We start from the raw sequence: 24,624 nt of genomic DNA, 5'->3' as shown, positions 1-24,624 counted from the left end.
CTCCCTCTTCACCTTGCAGGGACCGTCAGTGGCGACTATGGGCAGAGTGGGCTATTGGACCCTGCTGGTGCTGCCGGCCCTTCTGGTCTGGCGCGGTCCGGCGCCGAGCGCGGCGGTGGAGAAGGGTCCCCCCGCGCTGAATATTGCGGTGATGCTGGGTCACAGCCACGACGTGACAGAGCGCGAACTTCGAACCCTGTGGGGCCCCGAGCAGGCGGCGGGGCTGCCCCTGGACGTGAACGTGGTAGCTCTGCTGATGAACCGCACCGACCCCAAGAGCCTCATCACGCACGTGTGCGACCTCATGTCCGGGGCACGCATCCACGGCCTCGTGTTTGGGGACGACACGGACCAGGAGGCCGTGGCCCAGATGCTGGATTTTATCTCCTCCCAGACCTTCGTCCCCATCTTGGGCATTCACGGGGGCGCATCTATGATCATGGCTGACAAGGTAAGGCCGGGATCTGATGCCCTGCCAGGACCTGGGAAGCCACTAGCTGCACGGCAGCTGCTGCAGGTCCTCGGACACCCCTAGAATCTGTCTTGATGTGAAGTAGGGGTGGGGGTGGGAGGATCGTGACCACTGGCCCTGGTGAGAACCAGGTCTTGCCTCTCCAACCCAGAAATGAATGGAAATGCCTTTTGCCTTGTTTCTGAAAATGGTGTACACAGGAACACTTTGGTGTGGGTGTTCCAGGAAGAGCTCAGAAAACTGAGAAGTAGGCTGTGGGGTGGTGGTGGCGGTGGTGGCGTGTTTGGAGATTTACAAGTACCGTGGGGCACAGAGGTGGGCCCAGGAGCACTGGAGAAATACGGTTCCTATTTCCACAATGCCAGTTTTACCTGATTATTTTTTGGGAAAATGTCCATTTTATCCTTTTATGGTAAGTGACTAAAACTATTTCTAAAAATTATTAAATGTGGGTAGGTTCTGGAAGAAAATGCAAAGTTTTTAGGTAAAGCACAAAAGAGCAGAAAGAATGTCATGCTTCCTCCGACTCTGCAATTAGAGGAACAGAGGTAGGGAGTTTGAGAACCCTGGGCCGGAGGATCGGAGGAGATACCCCTTCCTCGAGGGGAGTGGGTGGGAGTGGAGATAATTAACTCCAAACCCAGGGCATGGAGGGCCTGGCATTTTCCTTACATGTTCTCTGTCTGGGGCTCCAAGGCCCTCAGATGAAGGAGTTGGCTCCTGAACAAAGATGGGTCTTGGTACTAAAGTTGGAGAGTCTCAAAATGCACGAAAGTGTGTAAAAAAATCTGCTGACTTCGGATGAGAGAGGGTCTTTTTTTGTGGACAGCCTGGGAGCATCGGTTTGGAGAAGAAGGGAGAGAGATTGAAGATTTGAAGGAGATGTTAGGACAGCTTGGTTTGGGAATTACACAGAAGTGGAGGGAAGGAAGAAGGCTGGAATGAAGAAGTAAAGTGAGGAATGAGAAAAAAGGGAAAGATTGGAGTTGTGTGTGTACTGTCCTCTAAGTCCTGAGAAAGGATTGGGAGTTCAGAAGGGGAGAGTAAGTGTACTTGTGTGCCATGGTCTCTAGCCCTGAGACCTTCTTGAAGAGTGTTCCTTAGATGGCAGGAGATATTCTAGTGGGGTGAGCAGACATTCACTGTAGCACTTACCTTTTGATGCTCTCAAAGCACTTTTATATTCATCACATCAGCTTTTGCTTCTGTTTCAGCAATTCCCCTCAGCTCCTTTGGGAATCGTATTAATTCTTTCGGGTCTCCTGGGCTACAGCACATTCAGCTGAAGCACACAATTGATGCAGTATCTTATTAAACATTCATTTTAAATGGTTTGCAGCCTAGCAGAATTCCTGTGTGTGGTTGAGCATTTTCCCAGTCACTTCTCAGTTTTGGGGGGCTCCTTTCTGGAAAGAAGATAGTAGGGACTAGCCATGCTCTGCCACCACTGACAGTTTCAGAACTGGAGAGGACCTTAGGGTTTCCTGGAGCATCCTGTAACTTTCAGATGAAGTGACTGAACCATAGGGGAGTTAAGGGACTTCGCCAAGACCACATAGTAGGTGATGTAGCTAGGTAGCTGAATTTCTGGTCCCAAGCTGTGATCTTCCATTCCACTAAATCAAGCCCATACTTAAATGATGTCATCCATCTTCAGGAGGGACAAGGAATCAGTCTCATTTTGTGGGAGGGGCTGAGCATGGAGAGCTGTGATGAATCACAGCCTAGAGGGCTTTTGTATAGGAGGCGCCAATCTTCTAATGAAGGCATTGAGGAAGAACAGCCAGTTTCCAGCCAGGCCTTAGAGTGTGATTTTGGGATTTAAATATTACCACGGATCCCTTCTTCCTTCTTGAGTTTTTCTGAACTACCTATAGACAAGAAACAGTAACCATATTGAAAGTGAAATTTCTGGATCCATGAGGGTTTGGCACAACCCATTGGAGAAATCTGGGAAAAGCTGAATTGGAAAAGGTGGTATGAGATGGGGAGGTTCCAGGTAGGCTTTGGCTCTTACTTCTAAGTCTCAGCCGGTAGGTGTGTGGCTCAGGCTCTCATGTGACACATTCATCCAACTGTAGGCAGAGAGAAGTAGGAAGAGTGTAGGGTCATGGATAGGAACCCCCTTGATAGGCAGGGACCCTGCCTGCTAGTGAATCTTGACCCAAAGAATGGCAGGCTCTGACCAGCTAGACCAGCAACTGTTCTTCCCTTGAAGGAGGCATTAGAAAGAAAGTTCTGAGAAGTCCAGGGAGTATGGGTGGGAACATTCTTCTCTCCTTTGTGATGAAACTGCCTTTTGGGGATGTGGACCGAAATGTGACCTCACTTAAGAGTAAGAAGAGAAAAGGAATCAGGAAAGGACAAGAGGAAGATGAGACAAGACATTTCCGGAGAAATCAAGAATAGAGGTTTAAGAGGAGTTGGAGACAGAAGAATGAAAGGGTCCATTAGTTCAAAAATGGGGGAGGGGATTTGATACTCCCTATTGTTGTTGGGACTTTCAGAGTTGGTCTTGGAGAGATTAGCGCCTCTCTGTGATTCTGGTGGAACTGCAGGGAGATAAGGCAAGGTGGCAGGGAAGCAAAGAGCTCAGTGGAGGTAACATCGGGGCATATGTCTAGTCCCTATGTGGAACGGTGGTATTGAGAGGAGTTGGGTGATATTGAGAGGAGTTGGTTTAAAAGGTGGTATTTTGAGACACTGGTGATGTGTTTAGAAAGGAGATTGTCTGAGATGTGAGCATCCCTTCCTTCCATTAGTAACATATGTAGATGGTTTGTGCTTCTGCCACCTGTTTCATTTAGAGCTGATTCAGTTTATTTGGCTCCAAAGAAACAGTCATGGTGCCTTGCTTAAAACTCTGCCTAGCCTGGGTATGCCAGTGGTATTATGACTACAGCCTCAACCACCCTAGATTGATAAGACCTCTGCCTCCTGATAAAATGATGTTGATTTGGTAAAGCCACCCAGAACACACTTTTGTTATTTCTACTTCTAAATTGGCAACGTGATAGTGCCCCTGCCGGTAAGAAAGGTAGTCAATTTGGTTATCAGTTAAAATGAACACACACACATTTTTTTTTTTTTACCCTTCTCTCTGTCTACTTGACCCTTAAAGAAAACAACAAAACCTTATAACAATTGAAATGTCATGCAAATGTGGCAGATTTTTGTGGTGTTAATTTAATTTGCAACTGAGATATTAATGTTTTGCTTGCATTGTTGGGTGGTCTTGCAATATAACTAAATTAGAGGTGAAAATAAGGCTGGTTGAGGTGGTTCATGCCTGTAATCCTAGCACTTTGGGAGGCCAAGACAGGCAGATCACCTGAGGTCAGGAGGTCAAGACCAGCCTGACCAACATGCTGAAACCCCATCTCTACAAAAATGCAAAAATTAGCCAGATGTAGTGGCAGGCCCCTGTAATCCCAGCTACTCAGAAGGCTGCGGCAGGGAGAATTGCTTGAACCCAGGAGGTGGAAGTTGCAGTGAGCCAAGATTATGCCACTGCATTCCAGCCTGGGCGATTGAGACTTTGTTTCAAAAAAGAAAATAAATAAATAAATTAATTAATTAAAGATGAAAACAATGCTTGATGTAGATAAAGTTCTAATCTTTTTGGCTTGGCCATTTTGACCCTGTCTAAGTGAAATACACTCCAGCTGCAGTAAGAGTCCCTAGTAAGCCCAGCATTTGGGTTAGATCTTTACACTTCTACTCAGTGTCGTCAACCCCTCTCACCCTCCACCACTTCTCTCCTTATTCCTAACTGCTCCGTGCAGGAAAAGACGAGGCTCAGATTTTAGCTATATCCATCCATGCCAGTTATCACTTAGGTTTTGTTTTCTATGTTATTTCTATGCAAACCTCATCTGTCCTACTAGAGTGTAAGTCGTTTGAGGGCAGATTTTTTTTTTAAACTGTGTTTATCTGTGTATGTGTATTTGACATAACAAATGTTTCTCTCCTCCACAGGCATATAAAAATAATGTCTTTTCATTGTAGAGCACTTAGGAAATACACTAAAATTTAAAGAAGATAAAGATCTCTCTCCAAATCCTATCACCATGGGTAAACACTACTGACACTTTGGTGTATTTCCTTTTATCTATTTAGTCTCATGCTCAGGATTTTATAGTATATATGGTTTTTCTTATTGTGCTTTGCCCTCTATGGACTTCCTTAGAGGCTTCAGGATTTTCTTTAATTCTGGAAATATCTGAACTGCTATTCGTTTCCTTTCCATCATTATTTCTATTCTCTCTGTCTGAATATACATGCATATATATATAGTCACGCGTCGCTTCATGATGCGACACATTCTGAGAAATGCCTGGTTAGATGATTTAATCGTGTGAACATCACAGAGTGCACTTACACAAACCGACATGGTATAGTCTGTTACACACCTAGGCTATGTGCTATAGCCTGTTGCTCCTTGGCTATAAGCCCCTACAGCATACTCTACTGTATGAATGCTATAGTAAATATTGTATATAACTGTAATACAGTGGTAAGTATTTGTGTATCTAGACATATCTAAGCATAGAAAAGGTACAGCAAAAACTTAGAATGCTGGTCTTATGGGACCAGCATTGTGTACTTACAGTCCATTGTTGACCTAAACCTCCTTATGCAGCGTATGACTATAATATATATATATATATATATATATGTCATTTCTCAATCAATTCTCCATGAATCTTAAGTTGTTTTTCTTTTTTCAGTTCTCTATACTGTGTTTGGGAAGGTTTCCTCAATTCTATACTCTAGTTAACTACATCATTTCATTTGTGTCTGTTCTAGTTTATTTTAGAAAGAAACAGCATGTATGGTCTATTAGTTTGACTATCAGTTGAGTTATGGATTTCAGCAAGGATATACTTTATTTCCAAGATAATAATTGGGTCCTTTTTACACCTCCCTGTTTTTTTGTTTCATAAATAATGAAAAACTATTCTCACTTTGTGCATGTAACTCCCTCCCCTGTCCCGTCAAAGATTAAAAAATATGTATTATAAAGTTTTTCTCTGATTGCTCTAGCATCTTTGTTTCTTCAGTTGTGAATTCCTTCATTTGTAGAGTCAGTTAGTTGGGATGTTCACATGTTCTTTAATTTTTGTTTGTGAACTTATTTTCAAGGCAACTTTATGATTACTTATGCCCTACATCTGTGAGGGTGTGCGCTTTAAGCCAGAGCCCATGTCAACAGCTCAGCTTTGTACTCTCTTCCCATTCTACACTGCCTGTGGTGCAGGCTTGGGAGTCCGTCTCATGTAGGTGACTTCATTTTGGCTCCTTGACACAGATAGGGTCCTGCTTTTTGGCTGTGACTATTGGTGGATGGTGCGGATGTTCCAGCACCATCCACAGCTAGCAGCATGATTCTAGGTCCACTTCTTCCCCTTTTTCCCTGGATGGACATTGACACTTCTGTTCTCACGGCTCATATTGGACCTACCCTCCATTGATTATGTGGCTTTGATTCCTACTTGAAACCCTAGAGTCCCATCTTTCAGTTCATTTATTTTTAGGGATTGCTCTCTATTTTTGATCTGTGATTCCCGTTTCTTATTTCCAAGCAATACTATGTAAATTTAAAAATAACTAAAGATTTCTTTATAAATTCTATGTCTTTGGAGCAGAAAAGGAAGGTTACTGAATGTGTTCACTCGGCTTTTGACCCAGTTTTATTTCACAACCTGCTTTTATATATTTTTTTAAGCTTGATTATGTATTCTTGGAATTTTCCTTCATCACTACATAGACTTCTCAAACTTGATTTTCAATAGCTGCAGAGTGTTCTGTTCATACCACAATTATTTTAACCATTTCTCTCTTTTTCCACCATTAATAAGATTCATTTGTGCTCCATAGGGGCATCTCCTTTTCGTCACCTTGCACTTGTCCTGCCCTTTGCGTTTGTTACATGGTAAATGTTGATTGAATGAATCAAGCCATTGGCTCTGATGCCAGCTTGTTGGAGCTTCCGGATGAACATATCACCGTATGGTTCAGGGCATTCGTGCAGTGTTTGTTCCCTCAATGCTGACTGATTTCATAGGTGTTTGCCAATTTTTTTCTTCTCTCTAGTGGGCAGATAATTACCAGCCATCCTGAGGATTAATGTAAATTGGGGGGTTACATACAAAAGGCCTGTAGAGAACTGCTGAGTAACAGCTCATCAGCAGGAGGTGAAAGTTGGTGCTCTTGTAACCTGGCAGCTCCACAGTTTGGATGCGAGTGACAGGCCTTCCCGTTAAACACTGAAAGCTCTCGAAAAGGGCAGACGCGCAGATCGGAATGTTGGTGGAGCCCACTCAGCTCCTGCTAAAGAGGCATCAGGTAGTTCCTGGGAGAGTGGGGAGACCTATCTTTAGTCTTTTCCATGAGGCATGTCAGATGCGATCATCAACACCTCCTCACATAAGTCATCAGAGACCAACAGGCATCCTCCCGGTAGCGTGAGTCACACTCCAAGTAGCCCTCAGGGGTTGCTGGTAATCATTTGAGCCCTTAAGAGCTGTGGTCTGGTGGGTTTGGAGGGGTGTTTATCTTCTTTCTCGTGGCCTCAGATGGAAAACGCTACTGTAGGCAAAGTGAGTGGGGAGTGAGAGAGAAAGAGGGCTGTGCAGAAGAGAAACAGGAACTGAATCTCTGGTTTGTAATAGAGAGTTGGTAGCCTCTGATAAGACATCACATAAATGAGACATTATAAGGCTATTAATTGGTATCTTTTGTTTGTCCTGCATCCCCCACCCTTGATCTTTCAAATCCTAATTCTTTGCCAACGTTTTAAAGTTGCCAATGTTTTAAAGTTTGCCAACGTTTTAAAGTTGCCAACGTTTTCAAGACATCCCATTGAAAAGAAAATCGAAACTTCATGCTGCTTTGAAACAGTCAGAAGGCCTGGCCACACTGGCCCTATGGCAGTAGTTGGCTGGAGATGAATCTCATCCCCCACCCCACCCGCCACGATCCCTGCCCTCCCGCTGCCATCCTGGGACAAGACAGGTGCCCCTCCTTTCTTAAATTCCCAACAATCACTTCACTTCACTCATTTATGTTACATACACAGTGTCCTGAAGGCACTGGACTGTGAGGCCTATGATGTAGGTGAGGGAAGTAGCTCTTCTAGGGGCTGCTCCTGGGTAAGATGGCAGATCTATGGCGTGTATGCGACCATGGATGCCATGTTCACTGCTGCTGTCATTAATCTCCTGTAACGCCTGGCCCTGCTGGGCCCACTGGCCTTCACAACACAGTACTCCAGGCAGCCATGATGAATCAACCTGAGTTGGAAGATCCAAGAAAACCTTGGACAAAGAGTCTGAAGAATGAAATTCAATTTCCAAAAATACCTGTGTGACCTTAGAAAAAGCCTTTCACCTGTCTGAACCTCTGGTTCTCCTGCAAAATGAGGATTTGGGACAAAATTATCACCAAGATTTCTTCCAGCTCTGAAAATTTTATGCCCCATCAAGGAAAGATTGGCAACAAACATACCAAAATATGAATAGCAGTTATCTTTGGGGTGGTAGACTCATGGCTGCTTTAATCTTTTAAAGAATGTCGTTATCAAGTGGTTAACATATTGTACTTTGAGTTAGATTGCCTGAATTTAAATTCAGGGGTTCCACCTCTTGCTGGCTGGGTGATCATGGGGAAGTTCTTAATATCTTGAGCCTCAGTGTCTTCATCTCTAAAATGGGAACAATAACAGCATCCACTTTATAGAGTTGTGAGATTTAAATGACATCACGGATATTAGTCCATGTCTCAGTGCCTACCTTATAATAAATGCTTATTACAGGAATGCTATTTTATTGTGTCTGCATTTTGTAGCTTTAATTTTTCTCCAGTGTACATGTACTTTTTAATAACCAGAAAGAGTGATTAAGGATGATGTGGTTACATGAGGGTACGCTCTGCAAGAAACTGGGAGTGAATCCCACAGAACTGTCAGAAGTGGAGGGTCTAACGTGAAATAATTTATATTTTCTCAACGGGGAAAACCAGAAGCTTCCTTTGCCTTTGTAGGACTTGCTGAGAGTTTTATCCTGGCAAACCAAACCTAAATGTGGTCGGCGTGAAAGTAATCGTAGGAGAAGACTATCTCATTGACCTTTGCACTAAATGACTCCACCAACTGGACCATATGTTTGCGTGGGGCTTAGGGATTTAGAGTGTGGACATATACAGTTTCTCATTTTATCTCTGCCAAGGATTAATAACTCAGTGATAGCCTGGGGAACCTGGCAGCTCCAAAGGTATTTGTTTAAAGAATCTCTATTTTCAGATGAGGAAATAAAGGATCTGGGAATTGCAGTAATTTGTGCATTGTTCAAAGCTGTAACTGGAACCTAGGGCTTTGGCTTCTTATTCTTTTGCTTTTATTTTATTACCCTTTCAAGTTAATGACTATGAATCCATTTGGTTTAGGGAAGGGGTTCAGATTCAAGACAAATAACAGATTTTGATGTTCATATTGTGGTTGTCTTGACTGAAAGGATTAAGATATTGGATGATGGAATTAAAACTCGAAACTTCAGATTGAAGTGATGGAGCCACGCTAAAGACTGCACTGGAGGTTCCCTCCATACCCTGCTCAGCTTTAATGAGGTTAATTGACAAAGAAAAATTCTATGTATTAAAGGTGTACAACACAATTTTTTTTTTTCGTAAAACAGGGTTTCACTCTGTTGCCCAGGCTGGAGTGCAGTGGCATGATCATAGCTCACTGCAGCCTCAACCTCCTGGGCTTAGGTGATCCTCTCGTCTCAGCCTCCCAAGTAGCTGGAACATAGGTGCATGCCATGATATCCAGCTAGTTTTTAATTTTTTGGTAGAGACGGGGAGTCTTACCATGTTGCCCAGTCTGGTCTCGAACTCCTGGACTCAAGCAGTCCTCTTCCCTTGGCCTCCCAAAGTGCTGGTATTACAGACATGAGCCAAAATGATATTTTGATATACATGTAAATGTGAGATGATTGTCACAATCAAACTAATTAACATATCCATTACCTCACATGGTTACCTTAATTGTGTGATGAGATTACTTAAGATGTACTATCTTAGCAAATTGCCAGTGTACAATACATTTTTGTATTGTCACCATGGTATCAGCAGTCACCATGCTATACGTTGGGTCTCTAGAACCTATTTACCTTATAACTGGATGTTGGTGCCTTTTGACCAACCTCTCTCAATAGTTTTAAGAAGAATTTTCACTATTGCAGAAAGGGGGATATGAGACTTTCCAACTCACGTAGTCACAATGTGGCTGCCTCGGTTCCAGCTATCACATCCAACTCACTTGGGAATGGTTTTTGCAAGGGTCATGAACTGGTGTACCGCACACTGAATCTGGCTCATAGATGCAATTTGTTTCACCAGTACAGCATTTTTAAATGCTGAAATTTTAATGTCTTTAGACAGGCATGCATTTTCAAATTTGCTACAGCCGCCCCCACTCTGTTATCCCATATCTAGGGTGATTCATACATTTATGTTAATGATATGGTTTCTGTGAGTATTTGAGATCATGGTACTCCAATACAGACTTTATATTTGTTTGCTTGTTTGTTTTGTATGGACCAGAAGCTCAGCAGATCCTAAGTGGGGATATGTGGAGGCCACATATCTAGAAATACACATGGAGGCCACATATATTGTGGCCTTATAAAAAGTGGAGGCCACATTTATAGAAATATAATGTTTAAATCAAGGGAGGTGATAGCTCTGTTATACCTCTTCTGTTGTTTGGAGTGCTTTCAGGTGCAAGTAACAGAGTATTTGACCAACAATGACTTAAACCATTAAAGGCATTCAGTCTTTTGCTTAGTAAGGAGCCTCAGGTCTAGCTTAGTGACTTAATGTCCTATTGAGGACTCAGATCCTTCCCATTCTTCTACTTAGCCTTCCTCAGCTGCTGGTTTATCTGAGTCACAATATGGCTGCTTCTGTTCCAGCCATCACACCTTTACCTCCTGGCATTCAAAACAGGAAAAAAAGGAAGAGAAAACTAAGCCTTCTTCTAGGGCTTCTATCCTTTCATTGGAGTAGACTTCCTCTTACATTTCAGTGGCCAGAACTGGGTCACATTCCCACCACTCAAACAACAATGATAGAGATCCAGGATTCCTCTCTGAGAATGGGTAATTGCCACTGAGCAAAATTGCTTCTGTTAGCAAGGGTGTGGGGTGATACCTCAGTGGTACAACTAGTGATGTCTCCAGCAACACTAACACCATTATATGTAGAATTGCACTTAGTTCTGAGGAGTAATATCTAAAGATGGATGTTGAAAAATTGCAATGCATGCAGAAAAAGGGCCTTTAGGATTGCATAGACTCTAAATGAAATATGTTAAGAGTTTCAGAAGAAATATTTAGGGATGTTTAGCCTGGAGAAGGGAAATCTCAGAGGGGATATGGGAGAAGTGTTCAGATACCCCATGAGCTGTTACAAGGTAGAAGGTTAAGTTTTAATTTTGTTATTGTTGTTCTGGGGGCAGACGTGAGAGTGAAATAATAATAATTATTATTATCATTCTTATCATTTGAGACAGAGTTTTGCTCTTGTTGCCCAGGCTAGAATGCAATGGCACAATCTCAGCTCACTGCAACCTCTGCCTCCTGGGTTCAAGTGATTCTCCTGCCTCAGCCTTCTGAGTAGCTGGGATTACAGGCACCTGCCACCACCATCAGCTAATTTTGTATTTTTAGTAGAGATGGGGGTTCACCATATTGGCCAGGCTGGTCTTGAACTCCTGACCTCAGGTGATCCACCTGCTTCAGCCTCCCAAAGTGCTGGATTACAGGCATGAGCCACTGCACCCGGCCAAGAGTGAAATTATAAGGAGTAAAGTTTCATCTTGATATGAGGAATAAGCTTCGGTAGTTAGCTCTCTAACAGAAGACTGTGAGGTGTCATGGAATAGGAAGGATATGACTGAGCTAACAGTGACTGTCTGTCCCTCAGGAGTGGGATGGAAAATTGGGCTTGCAAGGTTGGGTTGGGTCACCTCTGAGGCTCTTTCTTATTTAGACACTCTGTACCTCTCAAATCCTTGATTAAAAAAAAAAAAAAAATCTCCAAGCCTTGGTGCTTTAGGCCAAGCATTTGGCTGAAAACCAACATCCTCACTTTTTCCAAATGTGTGAGTAATTCAGTATAAATTTGCCTGGCATGGAGGAGGAATTTATAATCCCTGCATCATCACCTCAAGTTCCCAAAGGACTTTACATTATCGTGAAGGTAGAGATATTTGAAAAGCAGAAAACCTATGTGTATATCAACTCACACACACATATATAAATATAAACATAAGTAGGTCAGCTGGCGTCATATTTACTAGTGAAAATGTTTTTGGCTAAGAAGCTCATCTACAGAAGACAATGTTTAGAAAAACTGCCAATGATCTCGAAATGGAGTATTTTTACACTTGCATCAGGTTAATCATTATTACTTAATAAAGTATTTTCAGCTTGTTTTGCACATCTTCCTGTAGTAATATGTTTGTATTCTAAACAGCCAGCCAGACTCCTCTCTGGTTTTTCAGTTGTCAAATTATTCTTTTTTGTCAATTGTATTCTCCTGCATTTGGAACATCTGCTTGTGGCAGAAAATGCTCTAGATACTATTCTGTTGTTTATTCACTTCTCCTATTCCTCCACATCCCCCTAAAGGAAAATGAACCTGAAATTGCTTTCCAAATGCTTTCTCTTTCCGTTCAAATTTTGTAACTTTCCATGGGATGGCAATTGATATATTGTCTCCATTTTTTAAATTTTGAAATAGATGTTGATGTACAGAGTAAAAAATTCTAAATAATACAAGAGAGCATTCAGAGGAAGAGTATTTGCTCCATTAATTCACTGAAGATCTTTGGACTCAGGTTCCCTTCCATGGAGGTGGCTGTGTTACCCATTTCAGGAGGGAAAATGTTAATTGGAATGGCAGTTTATTTCTGTTTGTGATTTTTTTTTTTTTTTTTTTTTGCAGAAGTTGGCATATCGAAATGATCTTCTCTTAAACTTCAATCCCTGACTTGCAACAGGTTGTTTCCATTGGTCCCTAATAGTGACTTTTTTGCCAAAACAAAAATAAACTCACTCTAAAATGTAAGTTGTGATTTCCAAAAATCACTGACACCTTGAAGCTTGGCTCACAAACTCACTCAAGGAATTTAAGATAATTTGGGGTGATCTGGGGGGAGCCAGGGACCAGTTTAAAATCTAATGAAGACTATGGACCCTTCCAGGGGATTGAAGTTTAGAAGATCCTTTCGATATGCCAACTTCAGCATAAACATGCAGTCAATATTATGTGCAATTTTGGGATCACAGACCCTCTGAAACCCATTCATAGACTTCCTTGGAATTAATTTATTGGTTTATTAATACAGTTGATCCTTGAACAATGCAGGAGTTAGGTGCATTAAGCCCCATGCAGTTTAAAATCCATGTATAACTTTTGACTCCCCATCAGCTATAGCCCACTGTTGACCAGAAGTTGTGATTTCCAAAAATCACAACTATTGTCTTACCAATAACATAGACAGTCAATTAATACAAATTTTGTATGCTATACGTATTATATAGTAGCTTCTTAAGTACTATAAGTAAGCCATAGAAAAGAAAATCATAAGGAAGATCATGAGGAAGAAAATATGTTTGCTATTCAAACGGATGTGGGTCATCATAAAGGTCTTCATCCTTGTCTTCATATTGAGGAGGCTGAGGAGGAGGAGGAAGAGGAAAAGTTGGTCTTGCTGCCTCAGGGGTTGGCAGAGGGAGAAGAAATTAGTATATAGGTAGACCCATGCAGTGTGTTGTTAATGGGTCAAATGTATGTTTATTCTTCATACATTTCTTGGCTTTGTCCTTGGGCCAAAATGCTTTGTGGATGCATCTGTGATCAATTTGTTTCAGGATCTAGCTGGGGAGACTCATAATGCAAGTCCAATATGATTGTATTCATGGGACCACGGGAATGCAGAGGTGGGGCAGCCTCATCCACAGGTCTGAGGGTCGGGATCTGGGGTCCAACTGGAGAGCTGGTCTAGCAGAGGCTGGTGTCCTGGGTTCCTGCCCCTATAGGTCGTCATCCCCCATGGCTGAGGATGAGCTGTAGAGGGAAGGCTGGCTCATGGAGGAGCAGGAGTGAGTTCACAATCTAAGCCTTCCTCTCCTCTTAACCTGTTCCTCAAGGCTGCCAGTCTTGAGTGATGTCTTGATAGCTTCCAAATTCTCCTCTGGATGGCATTTCTTACCATCAAACATTGAGCTTTTTGCAGATTTCTGTTTTGTTGTCACAAATGGCTGAATGTCTCCTGCTCTATCTTGTCTCTTCAAATTAGGAATACCTGCCCAGGAAGAGTGAGTGGCATTTGAAATCCATATTTTCTTGCCAGTCTGCCGTCCTAGGGGTGAAAGGAAAAGACATATTTTCCAGGTGAATTGTTTTAATGCTAAGATATTTGTAGGGCTGAGGAAATGTAGTATTAGCTGAGTTGGGTGAATAGACTCAGAACCGTGTGAAGAAACCGTGGAGCTGTGGACAAAGGCAGGCTTGCTCTAGTTCTGGTGCTAGGGTGAGTGCATGGCTTCCACGAACGGGATTTTGAAAATGGCAGGCCTTGGGTGAAGACCTCAGCTTCATGGTCAAATTTGCACTTTAAAAACAAATTTGCTATTGGTTTTGCCTTGGTTAATTGATACCAGTTTTTCCTCTTCTCTTCTCCTCTCTTCTTTTTCTCTTCTCTCCCCTCCCTTCTCCTCTCCTCTCGTCTTCTGTCCTCTTCTCTCTCTCCTTCTCTCTCTCTCTCTCTGTCTCTCTCCTGTTTAGCAGCATTAAAAAATATTTTTATCATGGACCCACTGCTAGATCATTTTAAAGCAAATCCAAGACATCATTGTATTCATCAGTAAATATATCTATATATATATGTATATATATAAAAGATAAGAACTTTAAGAACTATCAAAATAATCACAGCTAATATACAAGTAATCTAATGCTTATGTATTTTAGAGGATTTTGTGAGAATCAGGGCAGTATAAAGAAATAAAAATCACCTTTACTCTCACCATCCACAGACAACTGCTATTAACATTTTGGTTTCTTTCCCTCTAGTTTATTTTCCTATACCTTATTTACAAATATACACTATATAATTTTATAGATAGCTTGTAATTTGCTTAACATTTTATCATGAAGCTTTCAAATTACTTGTAAATGTTTTTATATTCTGTTTTCCATTCTGTGGATATATCATGATCTACTCGATAATTTAGATTTTCCCCATTTTTTGCTATGAAAACCAACACCTGGTTTAACATCTTCGTAATGAAATGTCTGCATCGCAGGTTCTTGGCTTTTAATAGAATCCATTACTGAAATTAAAGAATTTTAAAATTATCAATACAGAACCAATTAAGGTTCCGTTAATTGGTTCCCAGAAAGATTGAACCACTGAACACTTCCAATAACTAAGTCTTAAAGTATCTCCATCATTTAACTCTGGTTGGCTCTTGAAACAGAACTTTTTCTGATTGGCTAGACAAAAATATTATCTCATCGTTATAATTTGCATCTCTTTTATGACACCTGCCATGGAATATATTTTAATTTAATCATCGCTTTTGTATTCCCCAGGTATTGCATATTTTAACTGCTTTGATATTTCCCATTGTGTAAATGGAAAACCTCAGAGAACGAGGACTTCCAATATAAAGTACAGTGGAATAATTTGAATTTCTAAAAAATAATTAATATTTTGAAGCCTGGCAGGGAGTTCTGTGATTATTCATTTTTCATCACCAGGCATTGCTCAACCATTGTCTCTGTATCAGTGTTGTTTCAAGAATTGCTTTAATATGTAAACTTTCCCAGCAGAAAATCATTTTATGGGACCCCACTGTTATGATTTGCCAGGAGTCTAGGTAGAGACTCACGTCCAAGTGGGCTGGAGTCGTGTTCATGTCCCAGGCTTTGTGGGGAATAGTAGGGATGGGAAGCCCTTGTTTGTTCCTTTCTCTAAAAAGGCAGAGGCAGGGTGAGGATGTGCGGGGTCCATCCTGCAGACTCTGACCCAACGACAGATGAATAAAGTACACTGATGCACAGAAATTCTGCTTTGCCAGTCCAGCTGAGTGTCTGTGCCACTTACAGACACCGAGGAAGGTTCTGTACGGAGTCAGTGGCCATGGCCTCGACTTGCCAGTGAAACTCACATTTATTCAGTAAAGATTAATTGACAAAGGTTGTGAGTAAACACACCGGTGGGTAATTAATCTGGTCACCCCCCTCCACCCCCACCCCGGAGAGAGCCATCATGCACCCGAGAATGATCAAAGGTTGGTCTTAAGACCACGTGAGTAAACAAGCTAGTTAGATAAACTACTCTGCCTTCCTTTGTACCCACTTTAAGCTATTTACTCAAGGTAAGGATTAGGTTGCCTTCAGTCATAACCTTATCCTGAGACTTTTGCAAAAACCTTCAGGCCTTCCAAGAAGGTTTTTGGTTATTCTCTGTAACTAAAATTTTTCCCACCAGCCTGACTGAATCCCCACAAGGTTGTAACAGGAACTGCCTTGCGATAGGAAAGGGATATTGCCTGGGTGGCAGGGGGGCAGTAAAATGAGTTTTAAACAAAAGTGGGAGAGATTTAGGTTTGATATTGACAGCTGTGAGGAATACTTAAAGTATTTAACCACTACAGCATGATCACAGCTGAATCAGAATAGACACTCTAGAATCTTGGAGCACCTATTATGTGAGGTGTTAATCCTTTAGTGGCTGGTTATGGGGAGGTGGGGGGTTCCTGAGGGAGGGGCTGAGTGCCAGGGGGCACTTGGGGCTCCTGGAAGATGTGGCTATTCACAAGCAAAACGGAAGCATTTCAGTTTTTAAATAACCAGTTCTGCTGCACCAGTGCACACCAGCCAGGATATCAGCGAGATCTCACGTGTCATTTATGCCAGTGTGTATGCAGAAGTTTTCTCAGGGAACTGTCTAGAAAAGGATGCAGGATGGCTGTCTCCTCTGCCATACATTAGCCATGCCCTGAAAAAGGGAGGTTAGGCTGAGAGCATTTTAAAGATCTCTTTCCTGAAATATGGAAATAGAAATGTGCTTCCTTCTAACCTTCCACCTTCTGAGCCTGTTGCTTTGGCTTGTCTCTTATGGGTTAATTTTCTAGCTGTCCATCATAAGCATGCCTTTCTTCCATGAAAAGCACAGGAGCTGAAGCCAGCTGTCCATTCCACCACCCACTCCCCACTCCCATGTTCCCTGTCTTCTAGGGCAAGAGATTCCCAAACAATTCCTATTTTCATTGGGGTTGAATGGAGAGGCCTGTTTTAGTCTCTGGTTTTGGGGTGTGATGTGCTCATTTGCAGAAGCATAAAAATAATCTTGTAACTCACCAAAAAATACTCCACAGCCTAAATTAACTTTGTTAAAGATCAACTTTCAAAAGAGAGCCTTGGATGTGCCTTCGTGGGATCATGTGCTTAGTTTACTTGTAGAGTCTGTGTCTTCCTTCCCTCTTCCGAAGTAGGGAATCCTCCACCCCTGTCCTGGTTCATGGAGGTTTGCAAATGGGCTTCAGGAGAAAGAAGCACATTTCTGGTTTCATCTGAGGGTAGGAGAACCCTGTGATATGTTGTTTATTGCTTGAGAATGCACTGAATTGTGTCTCCCTAAAAGTCCTGTGTTGGGTCCTAACCCCCAATATCTCCGAATGTGACACTTTGGAGCTGGAGTCTTTAAGAGTCATTGTGGTAAAATGAGGGCATATGGGTAAGCCTTAATCCAACATGACTATAAGGTGTCCTTATAAGAAGAGAAGATTAAGACACAACATAAACACACAAAGGAAGACCATGTGCAGACACAGGGAGAGGATGGCCATCTGTAAGACACGGAGACAGTTTTCAGAGAAGCAATCCTGCTGCTCTCTTGTCTTGAACTTCTAGCTTTGAGAACTGTGAACAAATGACATTTCTGTTGTTTAAACCACCTTTGCTGTAACAAAGACTGTGATCCTTTGTTACAGCAGCCTGGGAAAATGAATACAGAGAGGTTGGGAGGTAGTTGGAGCTTAATTCCAAGCCTTCTCCTCACTCCTCTTGTATAACTGAGCCTCAGGGGAGTCATGACGCCTCAGCTCAGAACCCAGACCTCCACCTGCTCTAACACTGACTTTGTTCTTCTCATGTGAGCTCCCTTTCTGGACACTAGGTTCTTGCTTTGAGGAACTGAGTCCCTGTCTCAGAATCCTTCCCAAAACCCTTCTAGGACTTGCAGGTTCAGTGCTTCTCAGGAATTTTTACTCAAGTAGCCCTAGGGGGTGTGGTAGACAGAATCATGCCCCCACCACCCCCTCTTCCCCACCCAGAGACATCCACATTCTAATTCCTGGAACCCATGAATACTCACCTTATATGGCTAAAGGGACTGTGCAAATGTAATTAAATTAAGGATCTTGAAATGGAGAGACTGTTTTGGATTAGCCTAGGTGAGTCCAATTTATAATCACTCCTTATAAAAGGCAGGCAGGGAGATAAGAGTCAGATAAGGAGATGCGGCAACAGAAGCAGAGATTGGAGTGATGCACTTTGAAGATGGAGGAAGGGGCTGCAATCCAAGGAATGCCAGCATCCTCCAGAAGCTGGAGAAGGCAAGGAGATAGATCCTCCTCTAGGGCCCCCAGAAGGAACGCAGCCCTGCCAACTGCTTGACCCACTTCAGACTTTGGACCTCTGGAGCCATAAGAGAAAGAATCTGTGCTGCTTAGAGCCACTAAATTGGTGGTAATTTGTTACAACAGCAGTAGGAAGCCAATACAGGGAGAGCGTCTGATAAACACATGGTCTGCACATCAGGCTGTGTGGTGGCCTCTTCTCTGAGTTGTATCTTAAACATTCATGCAGATTTTGGTTCGTATCTCATAATGTAACTATGATGGTACTAAGGTGAAATAATTTAAAATGACTTACAAGATATGTGTGTCCATTTTCACCTTCACCAAATAGTCAAGTTGTATTAGTTCGTTCTCACACTGCTAATAAAGACATATCGAAGACTGGGTAGTTTATAAAGGAAAAAGGTTTAAGTGACTCACAGTTCAGCATGGCTGGGAGGCCTCTGGAAATTTACAGTCATGGCAGAAGGGGAAGCAGACATATCCTTCTTCACATGGCAGCAGCAAGGAGAAGTGTGAGCAAGAGGGGGGAAAGCCCCTAATAAGACCGTCTTGTGTGAACTCACTCACTATCATGAGAATAGCATGGGAGTAACTGCTCCCATGATTAAATTACCTCCCACCAGGTCCTTCCCACAACATGTGAGGATTATGGGAACTACAATTCAATATGAGATTTGAGTGGGGACACAGCCAAACCATATCACAAGTAAAAGTAATGCTCCAGGAAGTTCTACTGTATTTGTGCTCTGCACATGTGTTCTGCTGGGCTATGTGTGCCTCTGTTTGAGAACCCTGCGGTGGTATGTACTTTGAACCCTAAAACCCCAAAACCTGGCTCCATGAATGTTCGTCCACCAAATTCTTCCCAAGCAAAGTTTCCTCCTCACTTTTGTGCCTGGAGGGGAGAAGAGACTCAAGAAATTCAGGATAGCTGGAGAATAGAGAAAGAGGAAGAGCAAATTAACAGTGAACTTTCTGTTAGATTGAGCATTCTCCACAATATATTGAGATCAAGTTTTGTTTCTTAAACAAATCTTAACTTTTACGGCCAGTTTGGGGTGGTGCAATGAGTTAGAAGAATTCATTAAAGCAGCCAAAATCTCTGGCACCGCTGAATGTGGGGAAGTCTCTGATGCCCTCCAAGCAGTTGTGTGAAAAAGGTGGATTGTCAGCAATGCAGAGATGACATGAGAGATGCAGATGGGGCTTTGATCCTTCTTGTTACCAAAATCCTACTTAGAATGTGTTATTATGAGGTCCCCACTTCATGCAGCCATATCATGGTTCCTAAAGCCAGGTCTGGGGTGGAATTTAGAAGCTAGAAATGAACCTGCCCAAGTCTACATCCCATCCACAGTTCACATGCCCTTGGTCCACACCTACTTGTGCTGGGTGCTCCTGTTCTCTTGGTTTGGGGAGACCATATCCCACTTGTATTGATGACTTCATCATTCTATACTTCCAGCACTCAGAACATTGTTTTGGGGGAGAGTAGGTACTTAATAGATGTTCAGACAAAATAGTGGGTTAGGAGAAGGGGCTATGTCCAGGACTGTATTAGTTTACTACAGCTGCTGTAACAAATTATCATCACAAACATGGTGGCTGAAAAAATGCACTTTTACTCTCTTACAGCCCTGGAGGGCAGAAGTCTGAAATCAGGTTCCCTGCACCAAAATCAAGGTGTCAGCAAAGCAAAGAGAGTGCTCCCTCTGGAGACTCTGGGGGAGAATCTGTTTCCTTTTCTTTACTAGCTTCCAGAACTGCATTCCTTGACTTGTAGCAAACTCTGAACTTCAGTTTCTCCTGCAAGTAAGAAAGTTGGGCTAAATGCTCTTCCAGCTTTCTTTAATATCTGGGCTTCTTTGGGTGAGTTCCACATAATGAGAACCATAGTTTGTATTGCAAAAATATGGAGGCTTGAGTTAGGCAGATCTGGGATGGAATCTGAGCTTTCATATTCTCTCTCACAATAATATATTTATCTATCATTTATCTATCTATAAAATCATATTTATTATCCATCTAAAACAATACTTTTATAGTATATCTTCTTCCTTCCTCTCTCCCTTCTGGACCTTACCTTTCCTCATCTGTAAAATGGGATTGGGCTAAGGTCCACTCCTTGCTAGACTCCACTGCTTCTTGGAAGTCAGGAGTCACTCCAACCTGGTTGATGATGATCTGCCTTTTGCCTGCTTGGGGGACCTACACCTCTGTACAGGTGAGACAGGGCTTCTTCCAAGCATCCCGTCAGCTCCTCTTCTCTAGATATAGTCCTTAGTAGTTGGAGCTTTGCAGATGCCTCCACAATCTACACTTGTAGCCTCAACCTCTTGCCCTGAGTTCCTGACCTGTTCCCCTAGGTGCTTGGTGGGTTTCTCTCCTTGACATGGCCATGGGTGCCTCAAACTGAACCTGCCCAGGCATGTCTGCTTTGATTCATGCTTATTCTGCATTTCTTCTCTCTGTCAATGATATTCCTGTTGTTCAAGCCTTCCTTGCTTGGAAGGAAAATGAAGGACAGATGTGTGTTGAGCTCCCTGATGTGCAGGCAGGGATCCGAGGAGCACTACCCTCATTGTAGAGAGGAGGAAAGTGAAGCCCAGGGAATCACAGAAGCTTACTTTTGGTGACACTGCTGGTAGGCAGGTAACAGAGCTGGGTCCTGAACTCAGGTCTCCTGACTCCACAGCCTCTATTTTTTTGATCACAAGAATTTCTTAAGTTTCATTTCCTTCCATGCCACCTTCACAATATTTTGGCCACTTTGACTAATTTTTTTATTGTGATATAATACACATAATATATAATCTGCCATTCTAAACATTTTAAAGTGAACAATTCAGTGGCATTTAGTACATTCACAATGTTGTGTGACCAGCACCTCCATCTAGGTCCAGAACATTATCACTCCAAAAGGAGACCAGCAACCATCAAGCAGCAATGATCCATTTCCCTACCCCTCCAGCTCCTGGAAACCATTAATCTGCTTTCTGTATCTGTGGATTTACTCGTTCTAGATGGGATAGGATCATCTGTTATGTGATCTTTTGCATCTGGCATCTTTCACTTAGCATAACGTTTTCAAGGTCCATCCATGTCGTAGCATGAATCAGTACTTTATTCCTTTTTCATGGCTGAATAATATTCCATTGTATGGATATACTACATTTATCTATTCAACCATTGATGGGCATTTGTGCCCATTCCACCTGTTGGCTATTGTGAATAGTGCTGCTATAAACATTTATGTACAAGTTTTTGTTTGAACACCTGTTTTCAATTCTTTTAGGTTTATATCCAAGAATGAAATTGCTGAGTCATATTGTAATACTATGCTTAACTTATTGAGGATAGATATCCCCCCCACTCCCACCACCAGAATACTTTTCTTTACATCTTAAAATAAAATGATGCCAGGTACAGTGGCTCACGTCTGTAATCCTAGCACTTTGGGAGGCTGAGACGGATGGATCTCTTGAGCCCAGGAGTCGGAGACTAGCCTGGGTAATGTGGTGGAATCCTGTCTCTACAAAAAATGTGAAAATTAGCCGGGTGTGTTGGCACATGCCTGTGGTCTCAACAGCTTGAGAGGCTGAAGTAGGAGGATCACCTGAGCCCAGGAAGTTGAGGCTGCAGTGGGCTGTGATTATGCCACTGTACTCCAGTCTTGGTGACAGAGTGAGACCCTGTCTCAAAAAAAAAAAAAAAAAAAAAAAAAAAAGAAATATAGTTTAAAAGAGAATGGTATATCACTGCCAATAATGAAAACCAGTTTCACTTATGATAAGTAGAAGATAACAGCAAACTATCAGATAAACAAAATCCTGCCACTAGGAAAAAAACTAAAAATAAAGATTACAGTAGTAATATTAAAATATAACAAACTACTGTTCCTGCCAAGTCTTACTTAGCATATGATATGGTTTGGCTCTGTGTCCCCATCCAAATCTCATCTCGAATTGCAATCCCCACGTGTTGAAGAAGGGAAGTGATTGGATCGTGGGGGCTGTTTCTCCCATGCTGTTCTCGTGGTAGTGCAGGAATTCTCATGAGATATGATAGTTTTATAAATGGTAGTCTTTCCTGCATGCTCACACTCTTTCCTGTCTCCCTGTGAAGAAGGTATTGGCTTCTCCTTCATCTTCTTCCATGATTGTAAGTTTTCTGAGGCCTCCCCAGCCATGTAGAACTGTGAGTCAATTAAACCTCTTCCTCTATAAATTACCAATCTCTGGTAGCATTTTTTTTAGCAGTGTGAGAATGGACTAATATAGCGTATTATTGTCTCCTTTAAAAGATTAGCAAGTGTTAGAAAGGTGTTGAAGACCTATTAGCACCAAAATGAGACTTCCTCACTGACTAATTAGAAGAGATGGAAAGAAATCAGAGTTTTATACTGCATACTTTAATATTATTTTGTGTCTCATCTATGTAAGACATAAAACAATCTCTGACTATACCTGGCCCTCTGGTTTTGTCCATTCTTCTTCTTCCACTGCCCAACTCTTGGTGACCTCATTCCTCTTCGTCTCTGGCACCTGGTCCTTATCACCTTCCACCTGAACTTTGATTCCAGGCTTCTAACTTTCCTGCTTATATGGGAAGCTTTCCTGCTCAAAAGGGAGCTTTGAACATGTTACTCTCCACTCTTAAAGCTTTGGTGATATCAACATTATACTCAGGGTAAATTCTAAACCCTTAGCCAGGCATCCAAGAATCACCTCAATCTGCCCCCCATCACCACCAGACTCTGTCTCCTACAGTGCACCCATCAGGTGAATTAGATAATTTCTTCTTTCTTTCACGTGCCCATGGTTGTAGCTCCGTCGCTGAGTTCTTCCTCCCACCTCCAGCTTCACTTTTGGAAAGCACAGCTGAAATCTATCTCTCAGGGTTCTTATTAGGATCAAATGAAATAAGGTGTATGAAAACCCTGAAAACCGTAAGAAGAAATACAAGTGCGAAACATGTCATTGTTAGCCCTGCTTTGCCTTTAAGTCCTTTAAATTTTAAGTGTGAAGGTCTCTAAGGTGCGTTTTCCATTTCTTAGGCTTGAAGCAATCGCCTTCTTCTGCCTCCTATGCACTCAGTCTTTTTTTATTCTAGAAGACAGACAGAATGGCCTCCCCACATGACTGTGAATTTATTCCTCTTCCATACCCTTGCTGTAGCCATTTTCATCCTCCTCCCCTCAGTGCCCAGTATACGTGGGTTGAAAGAGCAAATCTGTGCCTACTTGCAGGAGAAACCATCTTGTTGTCAATCAGAAGTGGAGAAAACTGTAGCCACACTGGCTCTGTCAAACATACTTTCTTTCCTTATTTCTCTTCCCTCATTAGTTGCATGTTGGAATGTGCTTTCTCTAATAGGAAGTGACAGTTTAATCGTTTGGGTTTTTAAAATTTATATTCTGCTACACAGCTGACCACATGTGATGATCAGGCAGCCCAGCATTATGGCATGAGTCCATTCCACTTTCTCTGTGCATCAGAAGATTTGGGTGGAGCCATGAAATGGTTGACCTCGTGCACAGCAAGAGTGTTGAAAATCACTGTAGGGGACAGGGGCTCTTCTAGGGAGAAAGAAGTGAGATATGTGTGTGGGTGCAGAGAGGGCAGAGAGGCAGTAAAACAGAGCGGGCTGACAGTTTGCTTGGACCCTGGGCTAGGTCATCCCTTTCATTGTCCAGTGTCCCTCCTATCGCTTAAAATGGATTTCTGCATGATTATTTACTCTTGTCTGTTCTTTTGAAATCCTTTGAGCCTTTGAACTTGATATGGCTTGGCTGTGTCCCCACCCAAATCTCATCTTGAATTGTAGCTTCTATAATCCTCATGTGTTGTGGGAGGGATTTAGTGGGAGGTAATTGAATCACAGGAGCAGGTCTTTCCCATACTGTTTTCGTGATAGTGAAAAAATCTCACAAGATCTGATGGTTTTGTAAATGGGAGTTTCCCTGCACATGCTCTCTTGCCTACTGCCATGTAAGATGTGACTTTGCTTCTCCTTTGCCTTCTGCCATGATTCCGAGGCCTCCTCAGCCATGTGGAACTGTGAGTCCATTAAACCTCTTTCCTTTATAAATTACCAGTCTCAAGTATGTCTTTATTATCAGTGTGAGAATAGACTAATACAGAGCTCTTTCAGTGGAAAAGATAGTACCTTAAATCGTTATACCAAACATTATAATCATGAATGGTGTTGCAGTCACACTGTCTGCCAGGAGAATTGACAGGGACTGTGGAAGGGATGTCCGCTATTTAACTTGAACCATCACACGGATGTGAAATATGAGGCTCAGAGAGGCTCAGGGACTTGCTGAGGGACACACTGCTTCCTGAGTAGTCCCATGGGTCTCCTGACCCATCAAATGTTGATTACTGGTGCTGATGAAAAGACCAACAAGGACATTCATTTTCTGTGATG

The 24,624-nt window shown here is 42.4% G+C and overlaps 1 protein-coding gene across 3 annotated transcripts in view; it reads left to right on the top strand.

Annotated features, from left to right (window-relative positions):
* Positions 1-24,624, top strand: part of GRIN2A (glutamate ionotropic receptor NMDA type subunit 2A) — a 427,129-nt gene that overhangs the window by 2,304 nt on the left and 400,201 nt on the right. For all 3 annotated transcript variants that reach the window (XM_026446647.1, XM_026446648.1, XM_026446649.1), the window contains one exon: positions 20-451. In XM_026446647.1, the coding sequence (XP_026302432.1) occupies positions 38-451 (414 nt within the window). In that variant the 5' untranslated portion in view covers positions 20-37. The remainder of the gene's footprint in view (positions 1-19; positions 452-24,624) is intronic.

Source organism: Piliocolobus tephrosceles, chromosome 17, assembly GCF_002776525.5.
Source record: "Piliocolobus tephrosceles isolate RC106 chromosome 17, ASM277652v3, whole genome shotgun sequence".
Taxonomy (NCBI): domain Eukaryota; kingdom Metazoa; phylum Chordata; class Mammalia; order Primates; family Cercopithecidae; genus Piliocolobus; species Piliocolobus tephrosceles.
Note: the sequence above shows the minus strand (reverse complement) of the source record. Positions and strands in the feature narration are given on the sequence as shown.